Source organism: Euprymna scolopes, chromosome 4 (assembly GCF_053919585.1).
Source record: "Euprymna scolopes isolate OS-2025 chromosome 4, ASM5391958v1, whole genome shotgun sequence".
In the NCBI taxonomy this organism is placed as follows: Eukaryota; Metazoa; Mollusca; class Cephalopoda; order Sepiida; family Sepiolidae; genus Euprymna; species Euprymna scolopes.
The window spans coordinates 158,795,183-158,811,675 of record NC_136485.1 but is presented as its reverse complement, the minus strand read 5'-3'; the positions used below and the strand labels follow the sequence as shown (position 1 = coordinate 158,811,675).

General features: G+C 28.9%; 1 protein-coding gene and 1 pseudogene across 1 annotated transcript in view; one reads left to right on the top strand and one right to left on the bottom strand.

Moving 5' to 3' along the window:
* The window catches only part of LOC145272399 (netrin receptor unc-40-like), an 803,917-nt gene that overhangs the window by 707,486 nt on the left and 79,938 nt on the right, over positions 1 to 16,493 (top strand). The window contains exon 8 of the mRNA XM_080127035.1: positions 7,648 to 7,683. Coding sequence (XP_079983161.1) covers positions 7,648 to 7,683 — 36 coding nt within the window. The remainder of the gene's footprint in view (positions 1 to 7,647; positions 7,684 to 16,493) is intronic.
* Positions 15,328 to 15,444, bottom strand: LOC145274617 (5S ribosomal RNA; annotated as a pseudogene).

The following is a 16,493-nucleotide window of genomic DNA, read 5'->3' as shown; positions in this document are numbered from 1 at the left end:
ACACTTCATCAGATGTCCATTACTAACGATTACTACGATATTGCCCCATTGATTAATGGACGTGCAATAACCCTTATCCTCGAGTGGCCTCCGGGTCTTGATAAGTGGGGACTTCCATGTAATAAAAGAGCTATTTATGCGCTTTGCTTGCATAAGTATATCTTAAACAGTTAAAAACAAGTTAATGTTTGTTGTCATTCATTTCTAATTTTATTGTCATATTTTCCTATATATGTGCAAAATCTGTATCAATATTACACGTTACTTAACTGAAGTGATTTAATAAAAATTGATGAGTTACCAAAGCCTATCTTATTCTGCTCATTAGTTTTCAAGTGGGGGGGGGGTAATTTAAATAAAATGTATTAGATTTTCGAAGTTGCAATAATTTTATATTAAAGACTAATGTGAGTAATCAGTTGACTAAAAAAACTATTTAGAATTAAAGTAATACTTTATATTTGTATTTGTATTCGTATTTATACAAAGGTTTATACCTAGGTTTATATTTACCAGCGGACATATCTATTGTAAATGATTCATTATATATATATTTTCCTTGTATTTATGAGGAAATTATAGGTCAATAGTTTTCTTATTAGTGTGTAAATATCTGCAGGGTTGGAACTCTGCATAGCCGATTCAATAGTGCACAATTATATCCATTAATCATGCATCTCCAGAGAATTCTTTTTTAAATAAATGATAATAATGTAAACTGAAACAACATTTTTCTCCAAAAATCCCTTCAGGATTCAAAATTCTTGAGAATAAGAAACCTGGCCTGAAGTCTCTCAAAAGTTTGTGGTTATTATTCACTAAGATTTCTTCATATTTTCTGAGAATTTCTTCAAGCCATACCTGCAAGCCTTTTATGCAGTTTTCTATGTTCACAATTTGGCTGCTTTCTAATACTTCACTAATAGCAAATTATATAAATATATCATGATTTTAACAACAATCATTTGCGAGATTTTATTATTTGTAAATTTTTAATCAATCTGGTTTTGTCGTCAGTAATAATAATAATAAGAAGAAGAATAAGAATAAGAAGAAGAATAAGAAGAAAAAGAAGAAGAAGAAGAAGGAGTATGCCTTGCAATATTAATTCAGAATTGATTATATAATGTTAAACTGAACTTTTAAATAAATTCTTAATGCTGCAATATTTTAAGTTATAAATTTATTATATTTTTTACTAGAATATCTTGTCTCCTCCTTTCCTGTTTTAACAACTAATCCTTTTACTTTTCCACGCTTAATTATAACCATATAACTTTTCACGCCCATATTTTTCCATGCAACATATATATATATATATATATATATATATATATATATATATATATATATATATATATATATACCGGGTGCGTTTTTAGAGGCAGCAAAATTTAAATTGACAACTCTCTTTATTTATGTGCAGAATTTATCGGTTATTTTAAATTCAGATTGGTTTGGCAATGAATCATGAAGGGATTTACACTGGATCAGAGTTTGTAAATTGTGTAAGTTTATTTTAAAAATCACCTATAAATGGACCTATAAACTGTCAACCTCGTTCATTTCACGTTTTGCATATATTTTCTATTCTTTATGTATACTAATTTTTTAAAAATCATTTTAAATAAGAAGCACAATGTTTGTTGAGATATAACAACAGAGCACATATAAATTAATAACAATTTTGCTAGATGGCAAAGTCGAAAATTTTATTTAGCTTAGAAATCATGTTCTTTAAAACAAAAACTTCCTCAGTACATCTACAAATCTTTTTCGTTCATGAGGGGAACAACTGATATTTGTGCGTTAATACAGGATATTTCCTACGTCATCAGAAAAAAAAACAGAATATTCTCAAAGAGAAAAATGCATAGTGATTTAACAGATAACATCTAGAAAGAACCCAAACACAATTTGCATCGAATTGAATTCCAGTTGTAAGAGTTTCCTTTTTTAATTGCTATCTACTACGGGTCACCATCTTGTATTATGAAGTAAAGCTACCATATATATATATATATATATATATATATATATATATATATATATTCTTAGAATAATAAAAATTCTTTGATATGAAACTCAACCACTTAATTTCATTTCAATGAGAGTTTTTTGAAATTCATTGAATTACAATTTAATTTATTTGCTCTATCTTGCATATCGAGCAATTCTTGTTTAGAAGGGATAACTTATAGAATATTAATGCCAGTAATATTTTTGTAAACCTACAATCTCACGTTTCCATAACAACTGATTGTTAAATAAAAACTATTCTGAAGTATATATATATATATATATATATATATATATATATATATATGAAGAACGAAACCAACGATATAAATCTGCATAGTAATATATAGAGATGTATTCGTTTATTCAATAAGAGTATACATCAATCGAGGTGTAGATTAAGTGAGAACCCTTTATACCATGGAATTTCAAAGCCTAATGCTTCTCATCAGAAGAGGAGAGACGATTAAGAGCGAAATAAGATATTGAGGCTTTTTGGGGGGAGCAAAATTGATCCCTAGGATATAGGAGGAGTATAGTTATTAATATATAATGCAGGTGGCATATCTGTCATAGTGGGCTTAATATATGCGGACAAAATTCGTGATTAGACTCTCTGAGAAATAGAGCACGTTAATTGAAGAAAGATGCTTGTTTGATTATATGCTTTAAAGGGTTTGCATGAAATATGAGGTTTATGCTGTCGGTATATTTTAAAGGGAGTATCTGAAATTATAACAGTGCTTAACAGAGATATAAATTATTATGAATAATATTAATACAATAAATGCGAGGTATTAAATTATAAAAGATACAATTCAGGAAGATTTAATCCTATTCTCTTCCTTTAAATCCCACATTCATATATATATATATATACATATATATACATACACACAAATATATATATATGTATATATACACATACACACACGCACATATATATACACATATGTATATACACACATATATATATACATATATATACATACACACAAATATATATATATGTATATATACACATACACACACACATATATATACACATATATATATACATACATATATATACATATATATATACATATACATATATATGCATATATATACATATATATATACATATATATACATATGTATACACATATATATACATATATATACACACATATATATATATAAACAGACATATATATACACATATATATATAAACACATATATAGATACATATATACATATACATATATATACATATACATATATATATACATATATATACATATATATACACATATATACATATACATATACATATATATACATATATATATATATATACATATACATATATATATACATATATATATACATATACATATATATATACATATACATATATATATACATATACATATATATATACATATACATATATATACATATATATACATATACATATACATATATACATATATATATATATATATATATATATATATATATATATATATATATACACGTTTGCGTGCGTCTACACAACGTAACATTATCTGCATTGTCTTGCCTTAATTGACATCTGAGTTTTCAATTTTCTTAGATGACTATAAAAGTTGTCACTTGCATGATTTTAATTAACTTTCTTTTGCATCTCACATTGTTGATATTGTTTAGCCGAGATAAAGAAATATATATATATATATACATATATATACATATATATATATATATATATATATATATATATATATATATATATATATATATATATATATATATATATATATATATAACCGATTCAATGTTACTGGATTTTTCCCTGCAGGGTACTTCTAAAATATCATGAGAGTATAAAAATAAAAAAACAAACAAATCAATCATTTTATAGTTTAAATCTAGCAATATGGTACCAGAATCAAATGCTCTATCATTTTGTTTTTTAAATTAAATTTAAGAAGGATGGACACTTATGAAAATGAAATGTTTAATTAAATTTATTGGTAATCAAGTCGAAGGTTTTGTATTGTTTTATGGTTTATGTTTTATCAAAATGCCTATAAATCAGTTGATTTAATTAAGAGATATTTCATGAGAAACTATATGAAAGCATACTCTTTAAATATGTGCTGTTTGGAATGTTATATTTTTTGCTGCCCAAAATAACATTATTTTAGCCAATCAGCAAGGCGCTTACATATACTTCTTCTTCCTTCTTAGACATATAGTAAAGTCAGCTGAAGTGATTCAAACGGTGAATGTGAAAGAGTAAGAAACTCATTAGGTTTTATTTACAATTTTATTACATACAAATTCGTCTCTATTTGTAACTTTCATATAAAATCAATTAAAACCTTTCGAACAAATAAAAATTTTCATTTTGTTAAAATAAAAAGTCCGTTTTACAATTCTATAAAGGAGTTTGTTCAAGTTCTTTTGAAACCAAAATAGTTTGTCTTCTGACGACATCATCTGACACAGGTTATGCTTGCATAGGCTTTTTAGAACATTTTTAAAAGTTGAAGTTGAGTTTTTTTGGGGTTTTTTTACATGGAGTTCACCACTTATCAAGGCCCAATGGCCACTCGGGGATAAGGGTTATTGTGTGTACAGTAATCAATGGTAATATGTAGCAATAGTATTGGAGAATTGATAAGGTGTCATTACTTAGGGGGACGGTTCATCAGGAATTTGTTTGTGTTGGACTTGAAGACATCCAGGTTGAAGTCGGGAGGAAAACAGGCAAGCAGAACAGAGTTCCACAGGCGTGCAGTTCTAAGAAAGAAGCTTTGTTCATGGAATCTACGTTTTGATTTAGGCACAGATAAGGAGTGGGGAAATTATTGACGGTGGTTTCAGCTAGTCGGGTGTTTTTTGAAAAAGATTGGCGAGTGGGGACCAGAGAATTGATCTCAGACGAACACTTGCCATGGAAATAACGATAGAACAAAGACAGGCTCACTACGTCTCTTCTGTGGGAAAGAGGTTGCAGGGTAGAGAAAAGAGCATCCCCACCAAGCCACGAAGTCTATTTTGTTTTTTTTATGTGTAGCTGTATGTTTACTATGTTTTATGTGTGTTTTATTATGTGTAGCTGTATAAATGTTTACTATGTTAAGCTAAAGGATGATAAACTTAGAAATAATCACAGAAAAATAATCGTAATTTTTATACCTTAAACTTTTGATCGAATGTAAATTAACATGTACTTATTGAAATATCAAAACATTCTGTAATAAACAACATATAAGACTCCTCAGCCTCTTCATCCTTACACCTATTTAGTTGGGCATTTCAACTCACAAAAGTATATTTGATTTTAAGACATTAAAAAGTTTTAAAGGGTTCGACTTGAATAGAAACCGATGAAAACGGACTTATAACAACAATATAAGACATCTTATAACAACAATATGTTTTAGTATAAAAACTTCCGGTCTGGAAATCGATTTACAAAAAAAAAAGTTTACAAAATATTTACTACAACCTCCCAAAATCATATAATTTCTTCATTTGGGATTCCACTTCTGTCATTTTAAACCTAACTAGTTATATGTATTTGTCGTTGTTTGAGATGCTGTGCAGTTATTTTAGTTTTTAATTATTATTTGTTTGGACATTTTGAAACTTAAGATACACACCTGCGATTATATTCTTCAGTTTAAAACGCCTTATATCCCTCGCTGATATAATTCAAGTTGATTATTTAAAAATGTATTTTAACAAATAAATTACGGTTAATACGTCATTATGTTGCTACAACATAGTACTGCAATCAGTATGAAAATGAACTAAGCAAAAGTAATGTTTGATTTAATAGATTAAATGCTCTTTGGTAAAACTGTGAGAATCCATCTGGTACTGTCCAGGCTCATTGTTGCTTAACTTCGGTGATCTAGCAAGAACATGTGTGTCCATGTGATTGTGCTCTATATATGTTATATATGCATCTAATATATAAAATGCAAAATGGGCGCGCACGTTTGTGTATGTCCATGAAAGGCTTTTTGTGTCAGGGTTCTCGCGTTGGTTAGATTCCGGGATAAATTTTTCTTATACTTCTCAGATCATAATATCTCAGATTCGCAAACGGACATTGTCTCTATCTTTTTTTGTTTTTTGATTGAGTTTTAAAAAATTCCTGCTGTCCCATCTTGTTGGTTGTTTGTTTGCCTTTTTCATATAAATATAATGGAACTAATCGAACGCAGCTGCCAACTCCCAGACTTTGCCTGGGTAGTATCTTTTCAGTAATTCGTCCTTGGTTAATGTAGGGGAAACCCTTCATACTGAGACAATTACTATTTATGCCAGAATGTCCCCTATTTGGCCTGCTTTTCCCCGACATTAAAAATGACCTTCGTGGGAGTTTTAAAAGCAACATAATTTCTGCTAGTCATCTTTTTGATTGACTACGTTAAATTTGAACGCTGTACACTTCCGGTAACATCACAGTGTAGAAGTAAGACGTCAGGTTTTCTCCGCCTTTGCATCGTGGGTCTGAGCCTGCCTGCCTGCCTGCCTATTAGCATTTTTTTTTTTACATCTACAAACACCCAGGCAACGCCGGGCACCCAGACTATATATAATCCCTATTTTTTAAGAAGAAACTAAGTATGTTCATAAAGACACTTCAAGTTATGCAACAATTTAAATAAAATAGTAATCCTTAAAAGCAACAAATACTTGTCTCTCGCTCCTAGACAGGGTTCAAAAGAGAGTCACCAACCTGATACATCCTGAACTGTCATCTAAGCTTCAGCCTCTGCCCCATTGACGAAATGTTGCATCCCTCTGCCTGTTCTTCAAGTATTTAAATGGTGGATGCTCTGAAGAACTACAAGCACTTGTATCTGCTCATCGTGAATACTCCTGACAAACCTGACAAGCAGCTAAATCCAACCATTTCACAGTAGAGATCCCTAGGTGTAGGAATGCCTTCTACTCTAATAATTTCTTCCCCAGAACTGCTAGACTTTGGAACTCCCTTCCGGGATTCTGCTTTTCCAACTGTACTGACATGTAGAAGTTCAAGTGTAATGTGAACAGACATCTTGCCACTCATCTCCCTTCATAATACCACTGCAAATTATGTCTCCGATAGTAGCCCCCTACTTCAAAGTGGCACTGTGCCTTGTTTTGGGTGAAAATTGAATTTAAAAAAACCATATACGGTATTCGGATAGACAAAATAAGAATGTGTTATTAGAATTAATTATGAATGATAATATATTTTTTAAAAGGTAATAAATTAAATTTTAATAAAAACTAACCACTATCTATGTTTTCTTTCCTTTGGTAAAGAATTAATTTTCTTATAGACTTTGTAAAATGTTGTGAGTTAATCAGTAAAGATGAAATATTAAAAGTGACTTTTAAAAATGTGCCATGGTCCAAAAACGTAAACACCTATGTCAGCATCACCTGAGAACGGTATCTTTCAAGGTTTCATAGAAGTTAATTATAACAAAAAATAGGATTTATTCAATGTTATAACATTCAAGTTTCCTCAGTGATATCAATGTTACAATTTTCAATTCTTACTCCAAATGAGAAACCTATATTCCATCATATAAGTAATAGAGAATCTAAATTAATGTTTATCTTCACACAATTTCTTTCTCTTTTACCAGGTGGTACAGTAACATCAGCAGGAAACGTGAAAAGAGGTAAGTTTAACAGAATTAGCCTCCAAAGCTCTTAGAAATAACCTCTAGATGTTCACTTTGCTTAAAAACAAGTATAACTTGCTTTGTTAAATTTTTATTAATATTTATGTCCTAACCATAACCATAATCTACAGCAGGGGTTTCCAAAATTTGCGAACAGTGGATCTATATTGCTAACTTTTTAAACTTACGTGGACCAAAATACAAAAAACAAAAAAATTACCTGAACATGTTTTGCACTCGTTTGCTCATTAACTATGCTTTTTAATCAAACTGATTCTCTAAAACCTCATTTTTTAAAATTATTTTCGGGACAAAAGAAATAACAATTACACGGTTTTTACAAATTTCCATTTTTTAAATATTTCCTGAATATTTTTATGTCTTCTATAAGAGCTCCATGGACTGGATTAAAGACTCTGACAAGCCAGATCTGGCCTGTGGGCGGTAGTTTGGAGAACCCTAATCTACAGGGCTATCACTTAATAATGACCTTGTTCAAGTGAACAATTATAATTTATTTATTTTTAATAAAACAATCATATAGTGACTAAAACCAGACAAAATTTTATGTAGGCTGATAAAAATGGTGTTAAATCTAAGTTATGACGTCACAGAAAGTAGAAACTGCTCACTTTCAACAGCCTTGTAACTCTGACTTTCTTCTTATTGTGTCTTTAGTCTTAAAATTTCACTAACAATGTTTCTGGCAAAGGGAAGGGAATTGCTGTTTCCTGATTCGGCTGTTGTATTAAAAAAGTAATATTTGAACATTTTTCAATCTCCTTATAGTATTCATAATCATTTAACCGTCAATCTAATAAACTTATTTACGAGTGGGTTCTAGGTTGTGCTAAATGGTGAATCATTAGTAAATGAAATCTCTCATGCTTTTCTAGTACAAAGTTATTAAGCCAAAATTGAAACAAAAAAAGAAAAATTTCTTTCAAGTCGCGCGTTTGATCTTGCATTTCAATATGAAATATTGCTAATTATTACATGATGCATTTAGTGGCTTCTATTTGAACTCTCCACATGGAAGCCATGTCGTTGAGCACAACATTGTTATCTTCTTTATAGCTAGTAGCTGTATTAGGATTAATTGATGGTGAGGAGTGGTGTTTCATATTTAAAATAGTAACCGATGGCTACAACATTGAAGAGAGCTAAGTAAGCTAAGATTTGTTTTAGTAAATGATCTACAATATTCATCAAAGAAGGAAAATTATACTTTACATAATATATATATATATAGTAATTTATAAAATATATATGGCGATTAAGCTACACTGAATATTCCACGTTTCATCCACTCTAGGACTCCTCAGGCTTATGCACATAAGCCTGAGGAGTCCTAGAGTGGATGAAACGCGGAATATTCAGTGTAGCTTAATCGCCATATATATTTTATAAATTACTAACTAGCTAGCTCTACCTACGTATTGAGCACTTTTGAAGTAAATACTTAAAGTTTACACATAAATCTATACTTTCGTATATTAATTTTATGTGAGTAAATTAAGTAGTTATATATATATATATATATATATATATATATATATATATATATATATATATATATATATATATATATATATACACTTGTGCCCGATATTATTCATACCCCTCGGATCTTTGAGATTTCAATAAGAATATTGCTCAAACCAGAAGGTAGACAATATTAAAGGGATTTCAAACAATAAATCAAGCATAAGCATTTAATTTAAACTCAACAAATAAATAAATTATGCAAGTTTGAAACATTATACAAAGAAAAACAATAATGGCACTAGTTCAAAATTATTCATACCTCTCTTACTAATAGTCAATAGCATGCCCTTTATTCTTAATAACTGCCTGTAACCGTTTGGGATATTTATCAACAAGGTTTTTACAAGCATCAACACTGATTTTTGACCATTCTTCAATGCAGTAGTTCTCCAAATCCCTCAAATTTCTAGGTTTCCGCTTTTTAACCTCAGTTTTCAATATGTGCCAGAGGTTTTCGATAGGGTTCAGGTCGGGACTCTGGCTAGGCCATTCCAAAACATTAATTTGATTATCCTCAAACCATTTCTTGACTATTTTGGCAGTATGTTTTGGATCATTATCCTGTTGAAGGACCCAGTTTGGTCCTAAATGGAGCTTCTCCGCATCCTGTCTAATGTTTTTCTGGAGTATCTCCAAATATTGCTCCTTCTTCATGGTTCCATCTATCTTGACCAAACTACCTGGACCACTAGCCGAAAAGGAGCCCCAAAACATTAGGCTACCACCACCATGTTTCACCGTGGGTATGGTGTTCTTTGGGTTGTAAGCTTCTCCTTTCTTCCTTCAAACGTAAGAAGCATCCATATGGCCAAACAATTCAATTTTTGTTTCGTCAGTCCACAAAATACTTGAGAAAACGGACTCTGGAGAATTCACATGGGTCCTAGCAAACTTTAGACGTGCTGCAAGGTGTTTTCCGGTGTGCAATGGAGTCCTTCTTGGTCTTCTTCCTTTCAGACCATTTTCATGCAGAGTCCTTTGCAATGTTTGCCTTGATATTTTTATGCCAGAAGACTCCAGATTTTCTAAAATGTCCTTATTAGTGGTGGTTGGATTTGCATTAACACTTCTTACAATATTCCTGGTGGCTCTAGCAGACAGTTTCCTTTTCCTTCCTCTACCAATCAAGTTGTTTGTTGTGTGGTGGCTCTGGAATTTTTTGATAATGCTCTGTACTGTTGCTGTAGGGACCTCAAATTTCTTGGAAATTGACTTGTAACCTAAACCATCCTTATGTGAATTCACAATTTTAGTCCTAAGATCATTACTAAGCTCTTTTTTCTTCCTCATTCTAATAATTTTTATTCTTTTATTGGTTTTCAGTTGATATCATTTTAATTTCTGAAAAATGCAAAAAACGAAATGAAATTAATCAAAGGTTGTATAAAAGCATTCAAAATAAGAATCAAACAGAAAACAAACAGTCAGAAACTCGATTAATACTGAAAAAATAAGGGGGTATGATTATTTTTGAACATTGCAGATTTTATAAATAGCTGTATATTTCTTTTATTACAAGTATCCCGAGATTTTAAAATGACGAAAATGATCAGAAGAGGTTTATTAAGAATATGTATCAATATGGACGTAAACAATAAATTCTTACAAAAGTTACACCTAATAAACTCAATTTTCAAGGGGGGTATGAATAATATCGGGCACAAGTGTATATATATATATATATATAGCCAGTAGAGTTTAGTTTCCTAGAAGTACATCCAATGAAACAACATGTGTCTACCAAAGAGTGCTCAATGAGTGAACAGAGCAGGTATATTACATTTATTTATACAAACACTGATGACTACATATGTGCATACATGTTTCTGTAATCACCCGCGTTGAGGGACTACGTCTTCAGGCCAAGAATTACCGTCAAGAACTGATATTTCAAACAAAAACATTTTCCTATTTCGTTTATAGAGAGAGAGAGAGTAATTGTCTGTATTTTTGAGATGAGGTGTTTTCATTTATTGAGATTGTCGGACTGACTTCCTCATCTTGGTTTATATATATATATATATATATATATATATATATATATATATATATATATATATATATATATATATATATATACTTTGTCTCCATGTTTAAACTTCCAAAATACCCTCAATTATGTGATTTCATCCAAACAATCACAATCCCATAATTTCCGACCTTCTGTACTCTTAAATAGTATCATCGAATATACTTTAGACGTTATTACAACTCACCCCCAATGGCCGTGTTTTTAATTCTGGTTTCAGCAGTTTTATAACTAGAGTTGTAAAAACAGCATATTCTTTTTATTCTTTTGACTCTCAAGTATATATCCGACACAGTCAATCAACCGAGAACCACATCATTCTATATAAAAACATATAAGATATTAACGGATATATACTCCATAGTCAAAACAATGAAAAGAATATTCTGTTGTCACAGCCCTATTTATAACTTAGTATTTATTCATAACAAGGAAATAAACACAACACAGATTTCTCAATGATATAAATTGTTTTTAATTCTTTGTTAATAAAGTTATTTCGTATATTTTGAAACAATTTTATACACAGACATCTATGGTGTAATGTGTGTAAAGAGGAAGTTAATGTCATAAGCTACATTTTGGTGAGTTGTGAAAAAACACTGAATTCGTTTCCTTGTTTCTCACATTCTCCTATTTATTCATTTCTTATTTTGCTAAACAATGCCTCATATACATGGTAAGGTTTGGGATATAATCTTACAATGTTTTAGAATGCCAAAACATCTTGTGACAATGACTATCCTAGCCGGGTGTAAAGTTAAAAGATATAAGATATATATGGGTGTAAAGTTAAAATATATAATATATATATATGGGTGTAAAGTTAAAAGATATTAATATATATGGATGTAAAGTTAAAACATATAAAATGTATATGGGTGTAAAGTTAAAAGTTATAAAATATATATGGGTGTAAAGTTAAAAGATATAATATATATATATATATATATGGGTGTAAAGTTAAAAGATATTAATATATATGGATGTAAAGTTAAAACATATAAAATGTATATGGGTGTAAAGTTAAAAGATATAAAATATATATGAGTGTAATGTTAAAAGATATAAAATATATATGGGTGTAACGTTAAAAGATATAATATATATATATATATATATATATATATATATATATATATATATATATATATATATATATATATATATATATGGGTGTAAAGTTAAAAGATATTAATATATATGGATGTAAAGTTAAAGCATATAAAATGTATATGGGTGTAAAGTTAAAAGATATAAAATATATATGAGTGTAAAGTTAAAAGATATAAAATATATATGGGTGTAAAGTTAAAAGATATTAATATATATGGGTGTAAAGTTAAAAACATAAAATGTATATGCGTGTAAAGTTAAAAGTTATAAAATATATATGGGTGAAAAGTTAAAAATATAAAATGTACATTGGTGTAAAGTTTAAAGATATAAAAAGTACATGGGTGTAGAGTTAAAAGATATAAAATGTACATGGGTGTAAAGTTAAAAGATATAAAATGTACATGGGTGTAAAGTTAAAAGATATAAAATATATATGGGTATAAAGTTAAAAGATATGAAATATATATGTGTGTAAAATTAAAAGATATAAAATGTACATGGGTGTAAAGTTAAAAATATAAAATGTACATTGGTGTAAAGTTAAAAGATATAAAATGTACTTGGGTGTAAAGTTAAAAGTTATAAAATATATATGGGTATAAAGTTAAAAGATATAAAATATATATGGGTGTAAAGTTAAAAGGTATTAATATATATGGGTGTAAAGTTAAAAATATAAAATGTACATGTGTGTAAAGTTAAAAGTTATAAAATGTACATGGGTGTAAAGTTAAAAAATATAAAATTTACATTGGTGTAAAGTTAAAAATATAAAATATACATTGGTGTAAAGTTAAAAATATAAAATGTATATGGGTGTAAAGTTAAAAGATATAAAATGTACATGGGTGTAAAGTTAAAAGATATGAAATATATATGGGTGTAAAGTTAAAAGATATAAAATATATATGGGTGTAAAATTAAAAGATATAAAATATATATGGGTGTAAAGTAAAAATATAAAATGTACATGGGTGTAAAGTTAAAATATATAAAATATATATGGGTGTAAAGTTAAAAGATATGAAATATATATATATATATATATATATATATATATATATATATATATATATATATATATATGGGTGTAGAGTTTAAAGATATGAAATATATATGGGTGTAAATATGCTCTACTTGTCTCTTTATATTACTTGTTGCATTTTGTTATTTTTTTGTTTTCAAATAAATCTTACTAATCCTATGATTAACTATTTATTCTTCAATTCAGAAGGTTCAAATTTTTCCTTCCTCTAAAGTATCGAGCACTCATATCAACCTAGTCTGGAACTAAGCCATCAGCATTAAACGATCCTTTGTCATAATTCAAATCAAGCACATAATATTTAATTAATGCACTCAAGCAGTTGACGAGTTTAATTCGATACAATAAAGTGATTATTTGCTTGCTTAAAATTAACTCTTATATTTTCTTAGAATTTACTCATTTGTTTGAAAATGGGTCAGTATTTAGCCAGGCTGTAGTTTAAATAAGGTTGGAGACAGTTTGGTTAGATATTAGCCATTTAACAATAATAAGTTTCTACAAAAGTAAAATAAACAAGTATATTATTTTCCTTAAAAAAAGTAAAAGAATACATCAATGGGATGATAGTATGTATTATCTAAGATGGGGTTAAAAACATAATGGCACTTTGCTATATTGATCTGAAACCTTGTTATCATAGTTACTGAACCTATCTATGAGGACAAAAACTTGTGGCAGCAAACCAAAACAACTTCTCATCTCAATTGCTCGATGGAGAAGTAGTCACATTTCTTTTCTCTTTCCAATTTGCTCTACTGACTTGACCTGTGAAAGAAATATTAAGTCTGGTGTCTTGGTGAACACAATAAAATCTTGGTAAAGTTACATTGGAGAGCAAAAAAAAAATATCCAGAGTTAAATCGATAAGTCTGGCGTTTAAGGTTGAAACCAAGCTTTCAGTTCAGAAGAACCATCAACATTTGAACTATTTCCTTAATATCTCTGTGATTTTTTTTTTTATCAGTTAATGTAACTAATTTTATCTCTTTATGTTTTAAAATATCTTCCTGTGTTTTTTTCTCTTTATTTCAAGCATTTTCTTAGCAAAATTACATTATGTAAAATATTTATAGCAAAAATTGTTGTTCACCTCTCTGGATATGAGTAGCTCTTTGTTAACCTACGTTGTGGCTATCATTAATTATGCATACACAATATACATTCTAATATAAATTTTGATATTATTCTATATTTTTATGAAATGAACAGCACTTCCTTATCCCTTACAACTTGTTGGTGTTAAAATAACATCTGTATTCGTGTTATTTGGATTATTGAGACTACTCTTCTCATATTGAGTGTTATTTTCACAACGTTTTGGACGATGTAATCTCAACCTTGTTCGGATATATCCTGTCGAATACGGGAATCTTTCTAGTGAACTCAAAAACCTGTACGGAATTTATTTAATCTGCGTTCCTTCAGACATGACCGGGTAACTGTCCTAAGTAATTCGCAATTATATTTTGAATCTCGCATGCACTGAAGATTGAACCTTGAACCTCCAGAAGAGCGTAATTTACAACTGCATTTTACTTAATATTTTAATATGAATTTTGGTAGCCTTAAACCTACCCCAATTTTTAGGTGTACGATCTTCTTTTCACTATAGATCCTTACTTATTACTGTAAATTATTATGCATATATATATATATATATATATATATAGAGAGAGAGAGAGAGAGAGAGAGAGACAGACAGACAGACAGACAGACAGAGCTCCCTCAGTCTTTGACAGACTATGGTTACCCACGGAGGGGTGCCTGCGCGTGAAGGTCTTATTGGCAGGAAGTGTGCAATCTCCAACAACACCTCTCCTGAGTCGATATTGTTAAATACCAGTGGCAAGTTAAGTGTACAAGACGACTTGAAACAAATGCCGAGATAAGCGGAGAGCACATACAGCCCCTAGAATTCCCAAATGGTCACCCATCTAGTACTTATCAGGCTCAACGTTGCTTAACTTCGGTGATCTGATGAGAACCAGTGTGTCAACGCGATTATATTGTATATATATATATATATATATATATATATATATATATATATATATATATATATATATATATATATTAATTGTGACTTTATTATTTAAAGTAGCTGAGTTGTCTTGCTACGGTATTAATGGTTGCTACTTATTTAATTGTAATAAATGCTGCTGTACAAAGTCTACTTCGTAAGTGATCGTTGCCGAGAACATGGGTTGCTTCTTTCAGACAGTTTATGTTCTGTTACATTTGTAAGTTCTGTTCGAAACTCTATGCAGATTCCCAAGTTCTGACAGAAACATTATCAAGTTCAAGAAGATATACCTGAAGAAGGTTAGAAGTTATTTTGTCCGAAACGTTCTCATGAAAATACTAAAGATCAGAACAGTAGTTTGAATAAATCAAATAATACAAATTATCAATCTACATCTTAAAAATTCAGAAACATAACATTTCTATTTATTTATTTTTGTATGTAAAACCAGATTTTATCAATAATTGAAGTTAACTCATGTAAATACAATATAAAATAGTTAAAGCAATACTTTATTTAAATTATTTATTTTCAGAAGAGATTTAGAAGGCTATCACAATGCAGGGAATGTAATGTAGTCAGTGTTAAGGAAGAAAGACGAAAACAATTGACAATCTATAAATCAATACGTATATATATATATATATATATATATATATATATATATATATATATGCATATATATATACATATATATACATATATATACATATATATACATATATACATATATATACATATATATATACATATATACATATATATATACATATATACATATATATACATATATACACATATATATACATATATACACATATATACATATATATATACATATATACATATATATATACATATATACATATATATATACATATATACACATATATATATATATATATATTTATATATATATATATATATATATATATATATATATTAAATGTTACAGACCTATTCCAAAATGGATTTTATATACCTATTCAAAACATGCTTTCATCTAGCATGTTTTAAATAAGTTTGTAACATCCCTATTT